Below are 25,775 nucleotides of genomic sequence, written 5' to 3' on the forward strand. Positions count from 1 at the left end.
GACTAGAGATCTCTTCAAGAAAATTAGAGATACCAAGGGAATATTTCATGCAAAGATGGACTCAATAAAGCACAGAAATGATATGGACCTAACCGAATCAGAAGATATTAAGAAGAGGTGGCAAGAATACATATAACTGTACAAAAAAGATCTTCACGACCCAGATAATCACAATGGTGTGATCACTCACCTAGAGCCAGACATCCTGGAATGTGACATCAAGTGGGCCTTAGGAAGCATCACTAAAACAAAGCTAGTGGAGGTGATGGAATTCCAGTTGAGCTACTTCAGATCCTAAAAGATAATGCCATAAAAGTGCTGCACTCAATATGCCAGCAAATTTGGAAAACTTAGCAGTGGCCACAGGACTAGAAAAGGTCAGTTTTCATTCCAACCCCTAATAAAGGCAATGCTAAAGAATGCTCAAACTACTGCACAATTGCACTCATCTCACACGTTAGTGAAGTAATGTTCAAAATTTTCCAAGCCAGGCTTCAACAATATGTGAACTGTGAACTTCCAGATGTTCAAGCTGGATTTAGAAAAGGCAGAGGAACCAGAGATCAAATTACCAACATCTTCTGGATCATCAAAAAAGCAAGAGAGTTCCAGAAAAACATCTACTACTTCTTTATTGATTATGCCAACACCTTTGATTGTGTAGATCACAATAAACTGTGGAAAATTCTGAAGGAGATGGTAATACTGGGCCACCTGACCTGCCTCCTGAGAAATCTTTATGCAGGTCAGGAAGCAACAGTTAGAACTGGACATGGAACAACAGACTGGTTCCAAATATAAGAGGGACTACGTTAAGGCTATATTTTGTCACCCTGCTTATTTAACTTATATGCAGAGAACATCATGAGAAATGCTGGGCTGGATGAAACACAAGCTGGAGTCAAGATAGCTGGGAGAAATATCAATAATCTCAGATATGCAGATGACACCTCCCTTATGGCAGAAAGTGAAGAAAAACTAAAGAGCCTCTTGATAAAAGTGAAAGAGGAAAGTGAAAAAGTTGGCTTAAAGCTCAACTTTCAGAAAACTAAGATCATGGCATCTGGTCCCCTCGCTTCATGGCAAGTAGATGGGGAAACAGTGGAAACAGTGGCAGACTTTTTTTTGGAGCGGCTCCAAAATCACTGCAGATGGTGAGTGCAGCCATGAAATTAAAAGACACTTACTCCTTGGAAGGAAAGTAATGACCAACCTAGAAAGCATATTATAAAGCAGAGACATTACTTTGACAACAAAGGTCCATCTAGTCATGGCTGTGGTTTTTCCAGTAGTCATGTATGGATGTGAAAGTTGGACTATAAAGAAAACTGAGCGCCAATGAATTGATGCTTTTGAACTGTGGTGTTGGAGAAGACTCTTGAGAGTCCCTTGGACTGCAAGGAGATCCAACCAGTCCATCCTAAAGGAGATCAGTCCTGGGCGTTCATTGGAAGGACTGGTGTTGAAGCTGAAACTCCAATACTTTGGCCACCTGACGCAAAGAGCTGACTCCTGGCCTAGGAGGTGGCGGAGCTTCTAGGAGGTGACCTTTGACTCCAGATGAGAGGGAAAGGCTGCTGTGGATGGTGGGGCAGGAGGTGTTGGTGGATGCCACATTGTTGTGTGAGGCCCAGTCTTTCTATCACCAGCTGAGGAGGGGAAGGGACGGGGCTGGAAAGTCCTTGTTCAGCTGGGTAAGCGCACCTGTTTCAAACTCATTTTTGATGATTTTGCTTATCCTTGTTGTATAAACCTTTGAAGATTCTTGATTGTTTTTATTTTTATTACTTCTAAAGTATTTATTCCATATACGTTCCTTCATCTAATTTCTTCTCACTCCCTTAAATGAAATTTCAGATGATTTATTTAATATTTTGTGAAAGTGATGCCAGGTGTTGCTAAGGAAAACCCTGGATTCTGAGTAGTTGTCTACACTGCAGGACAGTCCACCCCCTCAGGTGATGTCATTCAGAGACTAGATCCCAACAGAGAGGTGATCGTGAGTTTGTGCACCATCCTGTACACTGACTCTCACAGCTACCAGATATGTTGCCTGTTTAGTCACATTATACGAGTGGTGGGGGAAATTGGAGCTGCTTACCATTTCAAAGGATGAAGGAAAGCAGCTTAAAAAATCAATTTATGTGGTGTGATTGCACCTGATAGTCATTCATGATGTGAACAGCTTTAAAGTGAGGCAGTGCAGAGCCCCGCAGTCTCCCTTTCCAAGCCCCCGTCCCAGCTTTCCCTCTTACCATCTCTGCCCCACAAAGCCACACTCTCCTTTCTGTAAAATGGAAAAATAATACCCACTTAACAAGATTGTTGGAAAGACAAAATGAAATTCATTTTAATATTCTTATTTGCATAACATCTAAATGCATGATGAGCAGTAAGTAACTATTTTTAAAATACCACATATGTGTTTTAGGTAAGAAATAGTCTGATGACAGTGGTATTTGTTGTTGTTCAGTCACTAAGTCATGTTCAACTCTTTGTGACCCCATAAACTGCAGCACACCAGGTTTTCCTGTCCCTCACTATCTCCCAGAGTTTGCCCAAGTTCATGTCCATTGAATCAGTGATGCCATCCAGCCATCTTGTTCTCTGCTTTCCTTTTCTCCTTTTGCCTTTGGCAAAATGGCATTATGTTGCATTAAAGTTATTGTCAGAGTTTCCAGGCCCATAAATATCAACTCATGATTTTGTATCACAGAGATTCCAGGTTTATGATCCTTGAAGATTTTAATGGACACTTTCTTATGTAGACTCACAAAATAAAAATCAGTTGTTTTCAAGACAGACCATTGAGCATTAAGTATTTCAGAGTAATGTAATTTTCATACAATTTGCTAAAGTCCCAAATAACACTGAGTAAGAAGTCTCAGTTATCTATAATTCTTGTCATTGAAATCATCACCTCCAAGGAGTCTTCCTACTGCTAAAATAAGTAAAACTGAAAGTGAGATGTGGAAGTTAGGTTTAGGCATTTTAATTTTCAAAAAAAAAGTTTGGGGCGTGTGAACTTGCACACAGCTGCTCCCAGCAAAACACTGTAATTTATTGAGGAAAACTAAGTTGTAAAATGCTTATTCCCCACACATCCCTCATTCAGCGGGAAAAAAACAAAATCAGCAGCTTGTCAGAGCTGAACTGAGTCTTCACGTCCTTTCATGGACACAAAGGGCAAATGCCCTTGAGCCACCAATGCCGGCTGTGGTGAGAGCACCTCGCCACAGCTATAATGCTGTGTGTTACACAGGTAATGCTGTGTCATTACCTCCTCAGCACACACAACGCACTGACCGCAGTTTTATGAAGTGAAAATGCCCAAGAAAAAGAAAATGTGAAGGAGGTGTCCTCAGTCATTTCTTTCCAGAAAGGGGAGCACAGAAGAACAGGCCAGTGCATCTGGATATTGAGAACGAAGCCTGAGAATCAGCGTAATAGGTTATTAGGGGTCACTTGCTTTTACAGCCTTTACTTGTCTCAGCACCTCTGACCCTTGCATTTCGTTGTGTAGGGATGTCAGGGAAAGTGTGTAGAGAGTATTCCAGCCTCTCCCACTGAATAATGAGTTTGTCATTTTGAGATTTCTGTGGTGTGGATCCCTTCCCTAACCCCTTCCTCAAATCCCCCTTGGGGTGTTTATTTTTAACATATATTTAATACGAGTCCTTTGTGGATATTTTCTTCCAGTCAGTGGCTTGCCATTTTTATCCTTAGTGGAGATCAAGGTTTAATTTTGATGAAGTCTAATGTTTACCTTTTTTCTTTCACAGTTGATGTTTTTGTATCCTAAGAAATCTTTGCCTATCCTTAGAAGTGTGAAGATATTTTTCTATGTTCTACCTTTTTAGATATTGATGCATCTTGCACTAATTTTATATGTGAAAGAGTAATTAGTGGTTGAGTTATATTTTTTCCAATTTTTCTGGACACATTTGTTAAAGACTTTTATGCATTGAATTAAGGAAATCTGCATCTGTATAATATATTTTGTTCCTCAGTAGTTGCAGTTTATGCTGATATTTTGATCCTTATACTAATACTGCATTCTTAGTTACTGTACGTTTTAATAAGAGATGAAACCCATAGTTTAAATTGTCTAACTTTGTGCTTCTTTGTCAAGGTTGCTTTAATTATTCTGGATTCTTTTACTTTTATGTGTAAATTTTAGAAGCCTTTCAATTTGTTTTTAAATAAAAGCCTGAAAATTTTATTAATATTTCCTTTTAGCTGTAAAATATTTGAGAAGTCTGAGTCTTAACAATGTTGGATCTACAGTTACTAATATGTGTCTCTGCTTATTTAGGTCTTTAATTTTAGAAATATTTTGTAATTTTTACTATAGACATCTTACACTTCTCTGGTTAAATTTATTCATGCATATTTTCTTTTTCATAGTATTATTGGATTTTTAAAAAATTATTTATTCATTTATTTTGGATGCACTGGGCCTCCTTTGCTATATATGGGCTTTCTCTAGTTGCGGTGAGAGGGGTTGACTAGTTGCTATGGGTGGACTTCTGATTTTGATGGCTTTTCTATTGCAGAGTATGGGCTCTAGGGCTCATGGGTGCCAGTAGTTGCAGCAGTCTGGTTCTAGAGCCTGGGCTCAGTAGTTGTGGCACATGGGCTTAGCTGCTCTACACATGTGGATTCTTCCCAAACCAGGGATCAAAACCATGTTCCCTGCATTGGCAGGTGGATTCTTAACCAGTTGGAACACTAGGGAAGTCTTGTTTCTGATACCATTATTCACTTGCTTGTTGCTAGTCTATAGAAATATAGTTGATTTATTTGTGAATTAACTTTGCATTGATGGAGTCAATAGTGGTATGCTTTTTTATTTTTTTAATTCTATAGGATTTTGTCCATATGCAATCATGTCAGCTGTAAATAATCACAGTTTTGTATCTTCATTTCCAATATTTATGACTTTTATTTCCTTTTCTTGACTTGTGGCTAGACTTTCCAGTTAATGTTAAAGAGAATTGGTTAGATAATATAATCTTGTATTCTCAGGGAAAAATCAGTAATTTTTCATTACAAATAATATTAATTGCATTTTTAGGTAGATATCTGTTATCATATTGAAAATATTTCTTTTAGTTCCTCAATTGCAAGAATTTTACTTTTTTTAAAAAATGAAGAAGAGGTATTGAATTTTAACAAATATTTCTTCTGCATCTCTTCAGCTGGTCATATGATTACTTATCTTTACTCTCTTAATGTGAATTATGGTGATTGGTATTTGAAAGACAAACTTAACATTCCTGGAAAAGACTTTACTTGAGAGAGGAGAGTGAAAAAGTTGGCTTAAAGCTCAACATTCAGAAAACTAAGATCATGGCATCTGGTCCCATCACTTCATGGCAAATAGATGGGGGAACAGTGGAAACCGTGGTTGACTTTATTTTTGGGGGCTCCAAAAATACGGCAGATGGTAAGTGCAGCCATGAAATTAAAAAACACTTACTCCTTGTTAGGAAAGTTATGACCAACCTAGATAGCATATTAAAAAGCAGAGACATTATTTTGACAACAAAAGTCCATCTAGTCATGACTATGGTTTTTTTAGTAGTCATGTATGGATGTAGGAATTGGACTATAAAGAAAGCTGAGCACAGAAGAATTGATGATTTTGAACTGTGATGTTGGAGAAGACACTTGAGAATCTCTTGGACTGCAAGGAGATCCAACCAGTCCATCCTAAAGGAAATAAGTCCTGGATGTTCATTGGAAGGACTGATGTTCAAGCTGAGACTCCAATACTTTGGCCACCTGGTGCAAAGAGCTGACTCATTTGAAAAGACCCTGATGCAGGGAAAGATTGAATGCAGGAGGAGAAGGGGACAACAGAAGATGAGATGGTTAGATGGCATCACCAACTCAGTGGACATTGGTTTGGGTGGACTGTGGGAGTTGGTGATGGACAGGGAGGCCTGGCATGCTGTGGTTCATGGGGTCACAAAGAGTGGGACACGACTGAGTAACTGAACTAAAATGAATGTAGCATCTTTTTATTTATTGCTGTGTGTAGTTTGTCAAGAATTTCTGTACCTGTTTTTCATGAAGGATATTGGTCTATAATTTGCTTTCCTTAAAATATTTTGTCAGCTTTTGTTACCAGAAGTATGTCAGTTAGTTCAGTTGTTCAGTCATGTCTGACTCTTTGCGACTCCATGAACCACAGCACGCCAGGCCTCCCTGTCCATCAGCAACTCCTGGAGCTTACTCAAAACTCATGTCCATCGAGTCAGTGATGCCATCCAACGATCTCATCCTCTATCATCCCCTTCTCCTGTTGCCTTCAATCTTCCCCAGAATCAGGGTCTTTTCCAGTGAGTCAGTTCTTCATATCAGGTGGCCAAAGTATTGGAGTTTCAGCTTCAGCATCAGTCTTTCCAATGAATATTCAGGACTGATTTCCTTTAGGATGGACTGGTTGTATTTCCTTGTAGTCCAAGGGACTCTCAAGAGTCTTCTCCAACACCACAGTTCAAAAGCATCAATTCTTAAGTATCCTCATGAAAATACATGGTAAATATTTCCATTTTTAATGGTAAGTTTAATGTCAGCTTGACCAGACTACATTCCTCAGTTTTTGAGTCAAAAGGTGATTTGTGTATTGCTCTGTAGGTATTTTTTTTTTTTTTTTTTTTTTTGCTCTGTAGGTATTTTTGTAGATGTGATTGAAGTCCATAATCAGTTGATTTTAGTAGGGATAAAGCCTCCCTGAAGTAAAAAGAAATCCTGCTTGTTGTGAACAATATCAGCTCCTGCCCAAGTGTTCTAGCCTGTCCTTTGTAATAGGCGACCCTGAGGATTTTGGACTTGCCCAGTCAAGTTAGATTGTGGAATATTATCTTTTTTATATTGCTATATTCAGTTCATTGGTATGTTGTTTAATATTCTAAGACAGTTTGGTTCACAATTTTTCTTTCTTTTAAAGTCATCATCTGGTTTTTGTATCATGGTAATCCTGGACCCTGGGAAAGTACACTGGAAAAGTTTGGTAACACTTTTCTGCACAATGTTTTTGTGAAGCCCTCTGGACTTACAGTCTTTTCTTTGAGAAATTTAAAAATTATGTATTCAGGAAATTCATTGGTGGTCTAGTGGTCACAACTTGGTGCTTTCACTGCTGTGGGCCTGGGTTTGATTGCTGGTAGGAAAACTAAGATCTCACAAACTGCACAGTATGGCCAAAAAAATAAAATAAAGTAAAATTTTAAAAAGGATTCAAATTCTTAAATCAATATGCAGTTACTCAGATTTTCTATGTCATTATGTTAGTTTTGTATGTCATTTTTAAAAGATATTTGTCCTTTACATTAAAATTAAAAAAAAATTTATCTGCACAATGTTTATTATATTCTCTTTGTAATGCTTATGGTATCTTTTGTATTAAAATGAAAGCTAAAGTGTTAGTTCCTCAGTCATGTCTGACTCTTTATAACCCCATGGACTGTAACCTGTCAGACTCCTCTGTCCATGGGATTCTCCAGGCGAGAATACTGGTATAACTAACAATGAGAAAACAGAAAGAGAAATTAAGGAAACAATACCATTCACCATTGCAACAAAAAAGAATAAAATACTTAGGAGTATATCTACCTAAAGAAATGAAAGACCTATATATAGAAAACTATAAAACACTGGTGAAAGAAATCAAAGAGGACACAAACAGATGGAGAAATATACTATATTCATTGATTGGAAGAATCAATATTGTGAAAATGACTATACTACCTAAAGCAATCTATAGATTCAATGCAATCCCTATCAAGCTACCGACGGTACTTTTCAGAGAACTAGAACAAATAATTTCACAATTTGTATGGAAATACAAAAAAACCTTGAATAGCCAAAGTAATCTTGAGAAAAAAGAATGGAACTGGGGGAATCAAGCTGCCTGACTTCAGGCTCTACTACAAAGCCACAGTCATCAAGACAGTATGGTACTGGCACAAAGACAGAAATATAGATCAATGGAACAAAATAGAGAGCCCAGAGATAAAGCCACATACCTATGGACACCTTATCTTCAACAAAAGGGGCAAGGATATACAATGGAAACAAGACAACCTCTTTAACAAGTGGTGCTGGGAAAACTGGTCAACCACTTGTAAAAGAATGAACTAGAACACTTTCTAACACCATATACAAAAATAAACTCAAAATGGATTAAAGATATAAATGTAAGACCAGAAACTACAAAACTCCTGGAGGAGAACATAGGCAAAACACTCTCTGACATAAATCACAGCAGGATCCTCTATGACCCACCTCCCAGAGTATTGGAAATAAAAGCAAAAATGAACAAATGGGACCTAATTAAACTTAAAAGCTTTTGCACAACAAAGGAAACTATAAGCAAAGTGAAAAGACAGCCTTCAGAATGGGAGAAAATAATAGCAAACAAAGTAACAAGCAAAGGATTAATCTCAGAAATATACAAGCAACTCCTGCAGCTCAATTCCAGAAAAATAAATGACCCAATCAAGGAACTAAACAGACATTTCTCCAAAGAAGACATACAGATGATTAACAAACACATGAAAATATGCTCAACATCACTCATTATCAGAGAAATGCAAATCAAACCACAATGAGGTACCGTTACACACCAGTCAGGATGGCTGCTATCCAAAAGTCTACAAGCAATAAATGCTGTACAGCCGCTATGGAGAACAGTGTGGAGATTCCTTAAAAACTGGAAATAGAACTGCCATATGACCCAGCAATCCCACTCCTGGGCATACACACTGAGGAAACCAGATCTGAAAGAGACACGTGCACCCCAGTGTTCATCACAGCACTGTTTATAATAGCCAGGACATGGAAGCAACCTAGATGCCCATCAGCAGACGAATGGATAAGGAAGCTGTGGTACATATACACCATGGAATATTACTCAGCCATTAAAAAGAATTCATTTGAATCAGTTCTAATGAGATGGATGAAACTGGAGCCCATTATACAGAGTGAATTAAGCCAGAAAGATAAACACCAATACAGTATACTAACACATATATATGGAATTTTAAAAGATGGTAACAATAACCCTATATGCAAAACAGAAAAACAGACACAGATGTACAGAACAGACTTTTGGACTCTGTGGGAGAAGGCGAGGGTGGGACGTTCCGAGAGAATAGCGTTGAAACAAGTATACTATCAAGGGTGAAACAGATCACCAGCCCAGGTTGGATGCATGAGACAAGTGCTCAGGGCTGGTGCACTGGGAAAACCCAGAGGGATGGGGTGGGGAGGGAGGCAGGAGGGGGGATCGGGATGAGGAACACATGTAAATCCATGGCTGATTCATGTCAATGTATGGCAAAAACCACTACAATATTGTTAAGTAATTAGCATCCAACTGATAAAAAAAAAAAAAAAAAAGAATACTGGTATAGGTTGCCAGTTCCTTTTCCAGGGGGACTTCCCAACCCAGGGCTCAAACCTGGATCTCCCCTATTGCAAGCAGGTTCTTTACCATCTGAGCCACCAGGGAAGCACAATCTTTTGTGTTATCCTCCTTTAATTCATGTGAATTGTAAATTCTCTCTCTCTCTCTTTATTTTTCCTTTTGCATTTTTGTGGTGATTTCAAAGAACCATGATTTGTGGTTGTTGATTTTTTTGCTTAGAAGTTAGCTTTCTTTTTCATTCAAGTCTTTTGTCATCTGGTTGCTTAGTTGTGTCTGATTGTTTGCGGCTTCGTGTACTGCAGCACGCCAGGCGTGCCTGTCCTTCACTATCTCCCAGAGTTTGTTCAAACTCATGTCCATTGAGTGGATGATGCCATCCAACCATCTCTTCCTCAGTCGCTCCTTTCTCCTCCTGTCCTCAATCTTTCCTAGCATCAGGGTCTTTTCCAGTGAGTCAGCGCTTCACATCAGGTGGCCAGAGTATTGGAGCTTCAGCACCCAGTCTTTCCAGTGAATAATCAGCGTTGATTTCCTTTGGGATTGACTGATTTGATCTCCTTGCTGTCCCAGGGACTTTCAAGAGTCTATTTTTTTTTTCTTATTTTCATTCTTCTACATATTTTAATATGCTGTTTTTTTCTTTTATTTATAAGATGGATTTCAAAACCCTTGACTTTTAGTTTTTTAAAGACTTTTTTTTTAATTATTTTAATTTTATTGGAATATGGTTGGTTTACAATATTGTGTTTGTTTCAGATGTACAGCAAAGTGATTCAGTTATACATGTACATATATTCATTCTTTTTCAGATTCTTTTCTCATATAGATTATCACAGAATGTTGAGTCGATCTCCCTGTAATGGTGCTTTTTAAGGTATACCTTGTTAAATTATCAAATAAGGGGACTCCAGACTTAAATTTGGCAATAAGGTTGAACCCTGACAGAAGTGGAAAGGAAGCTATTTATCAATGAGATACACTAAACATGAAGGAAGAAATAGACCATGTTTCCCTAAAGCTTCCTGTTGTGCTGGTTAATAAAGTGTGACCCAAACCCCACCATTCACTGTTCAGTGGAGTTAGCTGTGACTCTCAGTTGAGAGTGAATTGAAGGATACCCAGGTCCCAGAGCTGACATGGTTGTGAAAAGATCCAAGGCAGCCAAATGAGGGATGGAAAATGTGATTAATGTATCCCAAGCAAAGGGAAGGTATAGAAAAGCTTAGTCTTAGGGTTTGTACTTGTGTGTGTATGCATGTTAGTCACTCAGTTGTGTCCGATTCTTTGCAATCTCATGGACTGTAGACTGTCAGCCTCCTCTGTCCATGGAATTCTCCAGGCAAGAATAATGGAGTGGGGTGCCATTCTCCTTTTCAGGGGATCTTCCCGACCCAGGGATCAAACCAGGGTCTTCCTGAAATGCAGGCAGGTTCTTTACCATCTGAGTCACCAGGGAAGTCCAGGGTTTGTATAGCTCCGACTCATAATATAGCTAAGACTCACCAACATTTTATAATGTCTTAATTTAACAGAGTTAAATGAGTTGAATGATATCAAAGGAAACAGTGGTGACGAAGGAGGGATCTGAGAACCAGAGCTGATCTCTAAACTTCTTGAGACGTGCAAGCTACTGTATCTCCTTACATGAAGACTCAGCACTGACCCTTGGTTAGTGTTAAGCTTGTGTGCTTAGTCGCTCAGTCATGTCCAACTCTTTACAACCTCATGGACTATAGCCTGCCAGGTTCCTCTGTCCCTGGGGATTCTGCAGGCAAGAATACTGGAGAGGGTTGCCATGCCCTCCTCCAGGGGATCTTCTTGACACAGGGATCAAAGGCAGGTTCCCCACATTGCAGGCATATTCTTTACCATCTGAGCCACCAGGGAAGCCCTATCTCAGCACAATATTGGGCTAATGGAGTTTCTCCTCCAGGTATAGATTTTCATCCTCTGCCAACTGAAGAATTTTTTTGAATTGTGAAAAATCACAATTTTCTCTCGAGTGAAAGAGTTCATATAAGACTTTTTTTATTTGTGCATGTGGATTCATAGACTTTGGATAGAATTTCCCAAATGGTGTGGTCCAAATGGGAAATATATAAAAATATATAAAAATAATGATTCTCCTTATTTGGGGGACATCAGGACTTGGGTCACTTGCTTCTGGGTCAGTATGCTTCTTTCTATATACCCATCACTGTCTCTGTTCCATAGTGTGACAGAGGTGCAGAAGCACTGGCCATGGTGATGTCGTCCATCAAATGGGCCTGGGATCCAACCAGGTGGGGGGAATTGTGTATGTAGCTTGAATTGGGCTTTTTGGAATTCCTGGGAATGTAGGAGAAAGAAATGAAGTTGGCTTCAAGGAAGGGATTTATTGTGTGTTTATTGTACACTAGGATCTTTTGCTTCCTTCTTCAGATGTTAACTTTTTGCTTAGATACTATTTTCATCTTCTACAAGCTTCTATAAGGGGTTTGAGATGGCTGGCAATAAAAGATTCACAAATGTATATACGTATAAAAGTAAAAGTGCTCAGTCATGTCCAACTCTTTGGGACTCCATGGACTGTAGCCTGCCAGGCTCCTCTGTCCATGGAATTTTCCAGGCAGGAATACTGGAGTTGGTTGCCAGTCCCTTCTCTAGGAGATCTTCCAAACCCAGAAATCAAACCTGGGTCTCCTGCATTACAGGCAGATTCTTAACCATCTGAGCTACTTGGAAAAACAATATGTTGTGTGTGTGTGTGTGTGTGTGTGTGTGTGTAATAAAGCTGTTAGAGACATCCTCTTTGAATTGCTTTAGAATTTAGGGCCATGAAATCTGAACCTAACTCCAGAGCTTCTGGGAGCATTAGTAATGTGTCTTCAGTGGGTACCTAAGGAAAAAGCATTGACCCAGCTTCCATGGAGTCCTTCATTTTGATCTTACCTCTGCTTCCCAGGTTACCTGCCAAGCTGGGTTAGTCATAAAAGGCCCTCACCTGGAGTGATTTTGTTGCTCAGTCTTATTTGACTCTTTTTGACCCCATGGATTCTAGCCTGCCAGGTTCCTCTGTCCATGTGATTTTCCAGGCAAGAATACTGGAGTGGGTTGCCATATCCTTCTCCAGGGGAACTCCCTGACCCAGGGATCAAACCTGGGTCTCCTGCATAGCAGTCAGATTCTTTAATGACTGATTCACAGGAAAGCCACCTGGGGAGAGCCAGATTATTGAAATGGATGAATGTTATCCATCAAATGATGCAGGTCTGCTAAAAACCAGTAATTTGCATTTTTTTATAATTGACATTTAGTAGTTTTTGTTTTTTTTTTTTTTTTTGACAAAAATGGCAAGCCAAGTGGCCTAAAGGCTAGACATAGAAGGAGCTGGAAGGACCCCTCCCCATGAACATGAAGGTTGTAGCATAGTGGGATGCACAGTCAAACCAGTGGCTGTAGGAAATTGTTTTTTAATAGGTCTAATAGGAGGGAGGTCAGAAAGCCTTATTTTTCTCCACTTATGATTAGCATTTATTTCTTCAGAATTCCATCATCTTCACTCTGAGTTTTCTTTTGATACCACAGCAGAGGTGGAGAGAAACAGGAAAAGCACATGGGTCTCCATCCAGATCATGCAGTTTGGTTCTCAAGGGCTCCTGGCCACAGAGTCACACTTCTGGTTGTTTGTTCCTCCTGTCTGCAGCTGGGGCTCTGGGATCCCCTGAGCATAAACTGCTCCTCTCTTTCTTCAGGATAAGCAATACCTTCCTGGGATACTTTAGGACAACCACTTACCCTGCCAACCTCATATTTCTTATCTTAAAGAACAGCCAGTGTTAACTCAGACAAGCATCTCAACCTTCTCATCCTGGTTCCTTTTTGGTCAAAATTTCCATCAACTGTGATTACTGCCTGCAAGTCATTCATGCCATTCTTTCTATTTGGTAAACAAGCCTATAAAATCAGTCATAAGTCTTAGAACTGTCCACAAATATTCAGGTATTCTTCCCTGTGTTTCCCCAGCACCCTGTGTAGATCACCATGGATTTGTATCCACCTGAGATCATAAACTTCAGAGACCTTGGCCCAGGCTGGGTGAATCTGCAAGTCCCTACCACCTCACCCCACTTTCATAGCAGACAGACACTAAATGTTGGTTGTATTCTTATTGCCTGATACTGTCCTCCAGGGTATCATGCTTTTCCTGATAAAATGGATGCTTAAATCAACATCAACCAACGATATCATTTTCTGTTCTACCTGCTGTCTTTTTTAGACCAAAATCATTTCCCAAGAGAATGCCATCTCAGGGGATAATGTGATGATTAAGAGAATGTTCATGGAACTCAGGACAGAGCCTTACATACAGTACATACATTGTAAATGGAATCTGGTGTTGTTATAATAGCTAACCTTTGGAATGGACATTTTAAATACTTAGTATAATGATAGAAAGATGGCTGTATATTGGGGGCAAGCTTAAGTATGTCATAATGGCTCATGACATGGGCTTCCCAGCTCTGTGACTCAGGCTTTGCAATGTCCTTTGCAAGTTGCTTTTCCTCTCTCTGTGCCTCACTGTCTCCATTTGTAAAATTAGATAATACTGTTATTAGATATGTTACTCTGAATTTGTAATTAACCACTTCTTTATCCCTACATGGATAGCTGAGGCATCTGGATTCCTCATCTTTGATACATGCTCACTCATCTCTCTAGTAGATGAATCAACACCTGCTGACTCCTGATAGTTTGAAATGCAGCTCCTACTCTCTGAACATCAAATATTCTCATCTGTTAAAAATAGTAAATCCTGCCTCAAAGGGCTACTGAGTGTGTCACAAGAGCTGATACCTAGAAAGTTCTTATCAGAGTGTTTGGTTCATGCAATAAACATCATGAGGACCACCTTTAGTTTTATTTCTTTGGAAGGGAAACCATTCCCTACAGTTTCAACAAATTTCAAGGAAAGCAGTTTAATCCTAACAAATCAACAAAGTTTATGTTTGAAAAGTATCCTTGACACGAATGCCTCTATTTTCGCTATTTCAGATATTTCTACTTGTAATTGGTGTTGTGGGCGTGATGGTGGCTGCAATTCCTTGGACTGCTATACCTGTGATTCCCCTTGGCATCGTTTTCTTTGTTCTTCGGTGGTATTTCTTAGAGACATCACGAGATGTGAAACGCCTGGAATGTACAAGTGAGTACAGGGTGCTCAGGTTGGGAGGGCAGTGCAGGCTGTCTTCCATTCATACTGCAGTTAACCAGACCCCTGAAATTCTGCAGACTGTTCTGTGGAATTTCTCACTGTTAACATTAGGTGATTGAAAATTATGGCCCCTGAGAGTAGGTTTGGCCCTTAAGGCAAATGGACCTGGTGGTGGGTCAGCTGCACTTTGCATTTTAGCCCAAGGAGGACAGATGTGAGCACCATGAGAACAAGGACCATTTCTGTCTTGTTAATGACATACTTCCTAACATAGAGTATCTACTGTATTAATACTATCCTTAAAACTATCTCATCATGTTGAAACTAATGTAGAAGGAAAATAGAGAATAGCATTGAAAAATGTATATTATCATATGTGAAATAGATTGCCAGTCCAAGTTTGATGCATGAGACAGGATGCTTAGGGCTGGTGAACTGGGATGACCCAGAGAGGTGGGATAGGGAGGGGGTTGAGAGCAGAGCTCAGGATGGGGGACACATGTACACCCATGGCTGATTCATGTCAATGTGTGGCAAAACCAGTACAATATTGTAAAGTAATTAGCCTCCAATTAAAATAAATAAATTAAAAAAAGAAAAGAAAAAGAAAGCTGAGCTCTGAAGAGTTGATGCTTTTGAACTGTGGTGTTGGAGAAGACACTTGAGAGTCCCTTGGACTGCAAAGAAAGCCAACCAGTCCTAAAGGAGATCAGTCCTGAGTGTTCATTAGAAGGACTGATGTTAAAGGTGAAACTCCAATACTTTGGCCACCTGATGCAGAGAGCTGATTCATTTGAAAAGACCCTGTTGCTGGGAAAGATTGAGGGCAAGAGGAGAAGGGGATGACAGAGGATGAGATGGTTGGATAGCATCACCGACTCATTGGAAATGAGTTTGGGTACACTCTGGGAGTTGGTGATTGACAGGAAGGCCTGGCGTGCTGCAGTCCATGGTGTTGTAAAGAGTTGGACACGACTGAGTGACTGAACTGAACTGAACTGAAAGTTACCAGAAATGACAAGCAAAGGAAAAGATTAGGAAAGGGAAAGAAGACCTCAGGAAATGTATATCAGAAGTGATATATTTGAAAATATACATTCTTTCACATGTTCTAGTAAGCTGCAGCTGTTAAAAGTATTGAAAATATGTGTGTTAGTTGCTTAATCATGTCCAACTCTTTGCGACCACAAGGACTGTAGCCCACCAGGCTCTTCTGTCCATGGAATTCCCCAGGCAAGAATACTGGAGTGGGTAGCTGTTCCCTTCTCCAGAGGATCTTCCTGACCCAGGGATTGAACCCAGGTCTCCTGCATCGCTGGTGGATTCTTTAATGTCTAAGCCACCAGGGAAGCCCTGCTGAAAAGATAAGCCCTGTTATTTTCAGGTTTCCTCTTTGTCATTGTCAGTATTTGGGGTGACACCACACTGTTTATGTACCCCTTTCTCAGAGCTATTCATATAAATGATGCCGAAAGTAATCCCCTAGGAGAACACAGGAGGGGAATCTGTCCAGTATGCATTTAGTTGATTACTCCATTCACCTTCCTAGTTTTAGAATAATGGGAAAGAGAGGCGTCCCTGGTGGTCCTGTGGGTAAGATTCTGTGCTTCCACTGCAGGGGCCACCACTTCAGTCCCTGGTTAGGAAACCAGATCCTGCAAAGTGCAGCAGAAAAACAATAATGGGGAACACATTTTATGATTAATTAGTCTATTTTACAGGTAATCACAGATGATGAAATAATCAAATTTCTCTTATTAATGCACACATTTCATCAATATTAAAAATAAGGAAAATAGATTGTTATATATTTTAAAAATTTTATAAAAACACTGGCCAAAAATTAAGGAGATAATATGTTTGCATCAGAGACCTCAACCATGAATAATTATTGCAAATTAATACCAACTTAACCTTCTAGAAACCAAGCCAAGAACAGACACATATTGAGTCTAATGCTTCTCTGTATCTACTAAGCGGACAAAAATCTCAGTTCATCCAGTCAGAGGAGTTGTTTTTTTTTATTGTGGCATTTGTATGTTTTGTTTTTAATAATAAACACTTGAGGTATTTATCTTTATTTGCAAAAAGGATAGTGATCATCAGTTTCATAAAGTCTGTAGAAGACATTTTCACTCATCAAGAGAAGCAGCTAACCTCCTGTGAGGTCGAGTTTGGCAAGGTGTTTGGATGGATGGGTAGCAGTAGAGTCCAGGTGTGTGTGACATTCTACCTGTATGACTGAGTAGTATGGTAGGACCTGAGGAGGCAGAAGAGAAAGTGATGGGCTCCATCCAGTCTTCTGTGTAGACAGGGCTTCAGACCTTTTATGGTTTGAGGTGACTCATGAAATGAGTCATTCAACAGTGTTGCTGCAAAGCAGGTCTCTGGTACATTGAGAGAGGGGTTGTTCCAGAAAGAATATTTGACAGACTTTTTGCCTGGGGCAAGGGCCATTTCCCATTCATATGGAAGTGGAAAGAAGGGCTTCTCCTGAGGCATTTGTCAAGAAGCAGTACAGGATTTTCTCAATATTTGATCTGGAGAGTCTGAGAACTTTGGCACTATCACTGTGGATTATTTGGATTTTTTGCACCCAGTAGGCTGCAACAAGTTAGACAATACATTTAATCCAGGTACCCCATCCTGCACACCTCAGATAACCAAATGTGGTGGCCAGTTGGCTAGAATGTTTGTGTTCTCTCTCTAGGTGGTGGTGATGGGGGTGTTCAGTCCCTCAGTCATGTCCGACTCTTTGACCCTATGGGCTGCATGCAGCACACCAGGCTTCCCATTCCTAGTTCTTCACCATCTCCCAGGGTTTGCTCAAACTCATGTCCATTGAGTTGGTGATGCCTTCCAACCATCTCATCCTAGGGCTAAGTGGATGGTCACCTGGCTCCCTGCTCAGGCTGTCCTCCCCCAGCCCAGGGCTTCCCACCCTCTCTGAGCCCCAGTGTCTCACAAGGAGGAAGCCTGCTCCTTCCTTCCTTATAGAGCTGGGGACACTAAACACAAGAGGAGGTTCTGTGTCTTCACCTGTTTGTACCTCAAGCCCTCCAAACGTGCAGTGCCCAGGTGCACGTGGGTACTGACTGAACTGTACCAGCCAGGCATTCAGATCCTGGACTAAGGAGTGAGGACCTGAGAATGGTGTGGAGTTTCCCCCTTGATCCTTTCCCCATCATTTTATAAAGTCTCTATAGCCTTCTGTAAGATGCATTACTAACTTCCTGTAAACAACCTCATTGTACTAATGGGTCTTCTCTAGGAGATGCACAGGTAACAAAGTGATGTCAGTATTTTTGCTGATACAACACAAATTGTCACTCAGCCAGACTGAGGTCACAGGCTCACCATGTGCCCTTGACAACAGCAAGTTACATCCTCATTCATGGTGGGGAATGAAAACCCCACCAGGAAGTGTCCTCCCTGCCCAGCAGCCTGCAGCCCACCTGTTCCCTGACAGGCAGGAGCCTGACCCTGGTGCTCATGGTCAGTGTGCTCTTAGAGAAGATGGTGGGAAATGAATGGTCAGTGATGTGACACCAGACCCCAAACCCACATGAAGTCACTCAAAAGAGAATGGACACAGAGGCCAGTGTCAGATTCTACAAGATTGGTGTGAGTGTCACATGCTGCTGTGACCTCAGAACAGCAGGACAGGTATCCAGCAGGCAGTTATAAAAACGTCAATTAGATTCCTGGAGCAGAAGTCAAGACTATGCAAAGATTCCTCACCTGCCCGGTCCTGTAGGCAAAAGGGTGGTGCAGTACCAGATGCACTGTGACCCGCACAGAGACTCCTGGCGCAGGTGCGGGGAGAGGCCCAGGAGCGGGGAGACGGCAGACTGTCTGCTCCCTTACTCGTCTCACCCTGTCCTGGGTCTGGGTCTGGTCCAGGGTGGAGGATGTACTGACTCTATCCTAACCTTAGGTTACTCATCTAAGGAGGAGATGGCCCACAGGTAGCTCACCAAAATTCAGAGTGGTGAGGACTCTAATGAGGAATTAAATTTTAAAATGCTACTGATTCAAAAATTAGTGAACAGTAATTACTCACCCATGGAAAAGAATGAAATATTATCATTTGCAGCAACATTGATGGACTTAGGGGATATTATTATTAGTAAAGTAAGAGAAAGATAAATATGATATCACTTATATATGGAATCTAAAAATAATACAAATGAATCTGTACACAAAACAGAAATAGACTCACAGACATAGAAAACAAACTTACAGTAGCCAAAGGGGATTTGGAGAGGGGGAAGAACAAATTAGAAGTATGAGATTAATAGACACACTGCTAGATAACAATAAGTCATTACTGTAAAGCACAGGGAATTTTATGCAGTATCTTACAATAATCTGTAATGGAGTATAATCGAAAAAACTAACTGAATGACTATACTATATCCCTGAAACTAACACATTATTGTAAATCAACTATACTTCAATATATATATTTTTAAAATGTGAACAATTCCCACCTGGTGAGATGCCAGAAAAATTTAGAGGGAGGCATGTCTGAGAGGATCCTGATGAAAGAACAAGAATTTCTTTATCTAAATCTAGCTGTGATTTGAATTTGATCAAAGATAGTTTCAAAGAGAATCTTTCATTCCAAGGTCATTAAAGTGAAGCTTTGTGTGAACAGGAGTTTAGGGTCACATGGAGGATTCCCTTTGGCGGGACATATGATCACAGGGCCCAGGAGGCAATGGTTTCCTCACGTCCAGTCTCCCTGACTTTCTCTGTGTGTCTGTCTCTGCTTCCCCAGCACGGAGCGTGGTGTTTTCCCACTTAGCATCTTCTCTCCGGGGACTCTGGACCATCCGGGCGTACAAAGCTGAACACAAGTTTCAGGAAGTGTTCGATGCACACCAGGATTTGCATTCAGGTCTGTAGGTTTCTGGAGATAATTTCTAAGGATGAGATCTGCTGCCTTCTGAAGCTGACTCCCTCTCGGGTGGCCTGGCTGGCCAGCATCTCTCTCTGTGCCTCCCCTTATCCCCCTCTGCACACCCGCCTCCCCCACCCTTCCTCTCAGCACCCGCTCTATGCTCCCCCTCCCCCACCTCACAGCTCTGCTTTTCTCCCTTGACTGGCTTGCATTGTCCTTGCATCACTGTGCCCTGTGGACTTCTGTCTCTTTAGAGCAAGAGACAGCAAACTTTTCTTTTTTGCAAAGATCCAGATAGAAAATATTGTAGGCTTTGTGTGCTATACTGTGTCTGTTGCAACTACTCACCTTTGCTGTTGTGGCACAAAGACAGGGAAAGATAATACATCAGAAAATGGCTGTACCTGTGTTTCAATAAAACTTTATTTACAGAACCAGGTGGTGGCTGTTCTCGCCCTCCAGGCTGACTCATTTCAGAGCATGGAGGGTGGCAGATGTGACTGAGGAAAATAATTTCCTGATTTGCCACCCACTTGATTATGTTTTTATCAGTGAAGTTTTTTTCCCTAGGTAGAAAATTCAGGATTTTCTCTAAGTATATAAAATTCGAGCCAAAATTTCCAATCATTATTGTATTTTGAAGATAAAATTGCATTTTGAAAGTCACGTGCAGATCCTGTTAGCTGATGGTCACATAGACACTGGCCTCTAAGAGTAAACACCACAGGGCCCTGTAGTGAGGGCAGAAGGTGCCGGAAACAATATGAGCTGTGCTCTCTGCTGTGTGAGAGCTGGGAGCAGTCGGCCCTGTGAGAGGAGGATCGTCACACTGAGGCCCATCACTGCAGGAAATGACGATTTTCCATCTTCCTTCTTGTGATCATATTTCTATTGATAACCTGTGGGTTGACGTTTTCAATACATGCTTCCTGGACTGATTCCTGTGTGTCCCATATGTTGTCTTGTGTTAGAACCTAGTTTTCTGGAATCTTCACGTTTCTTGGGTGTGTAACTTTGCTGTCCTGCCTTATGTAAAGTCTTCAGTAGCTCAACTGAGAAAATGCTCTCACTTGTGAGAAGCAGCTAACATGGTTTTTCTGCTTATGCATTATACTTATTACGGTTCACAAATCCAGAGGCTTGGTTCCTGCTTTTGATGACGTCCCGATGGCTCGCTGTGTATCTAGATGTCATCTGTGCCATCTTTGTCACTGTTGTTGCCTTTGGGGCCCTGATTCTGGTAGAATGTAAGTACAGATGTGAATATTTGTGGTACATTTACAGTTTATAGCTTTGTTTGTAGTTATTAAACTCTTGTCATCTTGTCTAATATATATTCTTTGGTTCTAATGAATTGTATTAGTGTCTGCAGTATGTGACTCCACATTGTGGTCCATGTGAAGTCATTTGTGTCTTGGTGAGAAGTTTTATCTTTTTTTCCATTTACTTATTTATTTACAGTAGGTCCTTGTTGAGACCATTTAAAAAAAAATTTTTGGTGTGTGGTTGATTTATAGTGTGTTAGCTTCATGTGTACCTGAATCTGTTATACATATATTCACTTTTTCAAAGATTCTTTTTCCATACCCCCATAAACATTTGGGTGTATGTATTTTTTTAGTACTTTGCATTTTGATTAATACTTCAAATGAATTGTCACTTAGAAAAGAATTTCTGTTTTTGACTTTAGGAATATTCAGGAGCAAAGATCAGGTATGAATATGCCTGCTCCAGCAGACCTGTGGTGGCATGGGCCCCTGCTTTGGCTCACTCAGGCCATTCTTTCATTTTTGTATATAATTTTATTGGGGTTTAGTTTGTTTACCCTGTTGTCTTAGTTTCTGATATATAGCAAAGTCAATCCACTATACATATACATATATGTATACACACACACACTATTTTTTAGATTATTTTCCCATATAGGTCATTACAGACTTCTCTGTACTTTACAGTAGCTTCTTATTAGCTGTCTATTTTAATATTCTATATATAGTAGTATGAATGTGTCAATCCCAGCCTTCCAATGTATTCCTCCCCTCCCTTATCCCCTGGTGAAACGTTGCTGCTGAATAATAAGACACTGGGATTCTTGGCCTCTGGAGGAGACGAATTCAATCCAAGGCCAGAGACGGGGCTGGATTGCTCAGAGCTTTTGTGTAATAAAGTTTTATTAAAGTATAAAGGAGATAGAGAAAGCTTCTGACATAGGCATCAGAAGGTGGCAGAAAGAGTACCCCCTGCTAGTCTTCAGGTGGATGTTACATAGTCACTAGCAATCTGTTAAAGAAAAGAAAGGAATGTCTTAAAATTCAGAATGGCACCAGATAATTCATCCCGGGCCATAAAACGATTGACTTGAATCTTGTAGAAGGGCATTCAAATAGTTTCATTTACATAGATTAGGGGAACAATATCTGAGTATAACATACTGGTTTGTCAAGTAGGTTGAGCCATTTGGCGGAACCAACTTGAAGACAGAGTCTGGGGTACATTAACATAGCTTAAGACAAACATTTCCATAAGAAAAAAATGTATTTACTTCAAGGTTGGAGAATAGTTAGCTTCAGGTGAACCCAGGTGTCATGGCAACACAGCATTTTAAGAGAAACCTCCTTTTAAATTTGTATAGAGGAGGGAAAAAAAATATCGCTAGTTTGTTTCCTCCTGCCACTTAAGAGAGAGAAAAATGTCTGGCATTTGCAGCCTATTTCCTCCATTTGGAGACCCCTGGCTTTCCTGCCTGTTACCCTCACTGGTAACCATGAATTTGTTTTTTGCATCTGTTACTCTACTTCTGTTTTATAGATAAGTTCATTTGTAGCCTTTTGTTAGATTCCATGTATAAGCAATGTCATATTCTATTTTTCTCTGTCTGACTTACTTCACTCAGTTTGAAAATCTCTAGGCCCAGCCATGTTGCTGCAAATGGCATTATTTTGCCTATTGTTATCCCTGGGTAATATTCCATTGTATGTATGGCACATCTTCCTTATCCATTGCTCTGTTAATGGACATTTAGGTTGCTTCCATGTCCTGGCATTGTAAATAGTGCTGCAGTGAACATAAGGGTGTATGTATATTTTGGAATTTTGGTTTTCTCTGGATAAATGCCCAGGAGTGGGATTGCTGGATGATATGGATGCTCTATTTTTAGTTTTTAAAAGGACCTCTAAATTGTTCTCCTTAGTGGCTATACCAGTTTATATTCCCACCAACAGTGTAGGAGAGTTCCTTTTTCTCCACATCCTCTTCAGTATTTATTCTTTGTAGACTTTTTGATGATGGTCATTCTGACTGGTGTGAGGTGACACCTCACTGTAGTTTTTTGCTTTTATTTTTCATTTTTTTTTCACTGTAGTTTTGATATGCATTTCTCTAATAATTAGAGATGTTGGCCATCTTTTCATGTGCTTTTTGGCTATCTGTATGTCTTCTTTGAAGAATGTCTTTTAATATTCTGCCCATTTTTTTTTGTTTTGTTGTTTGTTTATTTATTTATTTTTTGATATTGAACTGCAATGAACCATTTGTGTATTTTGGAGAGTAACCCCTTGTCAGTCACTTCATTTGCAAGTATTTCCCCCCATTCTGCAGGTTGTCTTTGTTTTTTTTTTTTTTTATGGTTTTCCTTGCTGTTCAAAAGCTTTTAAGCTTAATTGGGTTCATTTGTTTAGGTTTTATTTTATTTTACTTTATTTTCATTAGGAGATGGGTTAAAAAAAAAAAAAAGAAAGCTTGCTGCAATTTATGTCAGAGTTCTCCCTGTTTTCATCTGAGTTTTGTAGTGTCTGTTCTTACATTTATGTCTGTAATCCATTTTGAGTTTATTTTTGTGTATGGTGTCAGGGAGTATTCTAATCTTATTCTTTTACATGTAGCTGTCCAGTTTTCCCGGCACCAATTATTTAAGAAACTGTCTTTTTTTTTTCATTTCTTTTTATTAGTTGGAGGCTAATTACTTTACAATATTGTAGTGGGTTTTGTCATACATTGACATGAATCAGCCAGCTGTGGTACATATACACCATGGAATATTACTCAGCTGTTAAAAAGAATTCATTTGAATCAGTTCTAATGAGATGGATGAAACTGGAGCCCATTATACAGAGTGAAGTAAGTCAGAAAGATAAAGATCATTACAGCATACTAACACATATATATGGAATTTAGAAAGATGGTAATGATAACCCTATATGCAGGACAGAAAAAGAGACACAGATATACAGAACAGAATTTTGGACTCTGTGGGAGAAGGTGAGGGTGGGATGTTTCGAGAGACCCAGAAGAAACTCTCTTTTCTCCATTGTATATTCTTGCCTTCTTTACCATAGGTGATCACAGATGCATGGGTTTATCTCTGGACTTTTGTCCTGTTCCATTGATCTATATTTCTGTCCTTGGTGCCACTAGCATACTGTTTCAATTACTGTAGCTTTGTAGTATAGTCTAAAGACAGAGAGTATGATTCCTCCTACCTTCATTTTTCTTCTTTTTTTTTCGTCAAGATTACATTGGCTATTCATGGTATTTTGTGTTTCCATACAAAATGTAAATTTTGTTCTAATTCAGTGAAAAATGCCATTGGTAATTTGATAGGGATTGCATTGACTCTGTATACTGCTTTGAGTAGTTTGCTTGTTTGTTTGCAGTAGGTCTTCATTGAGATCTCTTATCTTTTTCTCTTTCTTTGAATGGGTTGAGGTCTACATAACTGTAGCAAGATTACCTTCTGAAGATTCTGGGTAGTGTCCTATAGTTAGATGGAGAGAACCAGGTACAGCTTAGGTTTTAGCTTTTGAGCTACTTGGATCTCTTGGTTGTAGGGGTCTGGTGTACTGGGGTGAGAAAGATTCTCTGTAGCAAAAACAGTATCCCCACTGCTATGTAGGTCTCAGGTGAGCAGTTGTTGGAATGTGTGGCATGAATTCATCATCCCTCACTATGCATAGCAATAACCTGAATCACAGTCTTTAATAATGGAAAAATGCAAGTGATATTTTAGATTTAAAAACATTGGCTCTTAGAACCCACTGTCTTGTTTTTGTGATTTCAACTGTAGCTACATTGGACATAGAAAGTGAAATTACTTAATTATAATTGAAGCATAAAGACAAAAATCTGAACAATGACATCTTCACCTATATTATACTGCCAAGTGTATCTCAATCCAGGTGGGATTAATATGGATAAAGGACAAAAATGGTAAGGACCGAAGAAAAGCCGAAGAGATTAGGAAGAGATGGCAAGAATGTACAGAAGAACTGTACAAAATAGATCTTAATGACCTGGATAACCACAATGGTGTGGTCACTCACCTAGAGCAAGACATCCTGGAGTGTGAAGTCAAGTGGGCCTTAACTTCAAAGCATTAATATGAAAAAAGCTAGTGAAGGTAATGGAATTCCAACTGAGCTATTTAAAATCCTAAAAGATGATTCTGTTGAAGTGCCACACTCAATATATCAGCAAATTTGGAAAACTCAGCAGTGGCCACAGGATTGGAAAAAGTCAATTTTCATTCCAACCCCAAAGAAAGGCAATGCCAAAGAATGTTCAAACTATCATGCAATTGCACTCATTCTGCATACTGGTAAGGATATACTCAAATTCCTTCAAACAAGACTTCAACAGTGCATTCACCAGGAACTTCCAGCTATACAAGGTAGGTTTAGAAAAGGCAGAGGAACCAGAGATCAAATTGCCAACATTCACTGGATCATAGAGAAAGCAAGGGAATTCCAGAAAAACATCTGCTTCATTGACTATGTGAAAGGCTTTGACTGTGTGGATCACAACAAACTGTGGAAAATTCTGAAAGAGATAGGAATACCAGTCCACTGTACCTGTCTCCTGAGAAACTTGTATGCAGGTCAAGAAGAAACAGTTAGAACTGGATGTGGAACAATGGACTGGTTCAAAATTGGGAAAGGAGTATGACAAGGCTGTATATTGTCATTATGTTTATTTAACTTATATGCAGAATACATCATGCAAAATGCCAGGCTGGATGAAACACAAACTGGAATCAAGATTGCTGGGAGAAATATTAATAACCCCAGATATGCAGATGATACCACTGTAATGGCAGAAAGTGAAAAGGAACTAAAGAGTCTCTTGATGAAAGTGAGAGAGCAGAGTGGAAAATGTGGCTTAAAACTCAACATTAAAAAAACGAATATCATGGCATCCAGTCCCATCTGGGGTAAAATTGAAAGCAGTGACAGATTTTATTT

At 39.8% G+C, this 25,775-nt stretch overlaps 1 protein-coding gene across 1 annotated transcript in view; it reads left to right on the top strand.

Moving 5' to 3' along the window:
* Positions 1-25,775, top strand: part of LOC133049361 (ATP-binding cassette sub-family C member 4-like) — a 167,826-nt gene that overhangs the window by 77,390 nt on the left and 64,661 nt on the right. Inside the window, 3 exon segments of the mRNA XM_061133338.1 lie at positions 14,474-14,624; positions 19,417-19,536; positions 20,676-20,786. Of these exon segments, the coding sequence (XP_060989321.1) occupies positions 14,474-14,624; positions 19,417-19,536; positions 20,676-20,786 (382 nt within the window).

Source organism: Dama dama, chromosome 30 (genome assembly GCF_033118175.1).
Source record: "Dama dama isolate Ldn47 chromosome 30, ASM3311817v1, whole genome shotgun sequence".
In the NCBI taxonomy this organism is placed as follows: Eukaryota; Metazoa; Chordata; class Mammalia; order Artiodactyla; family Cervidae; genus Dama; species Dama dama.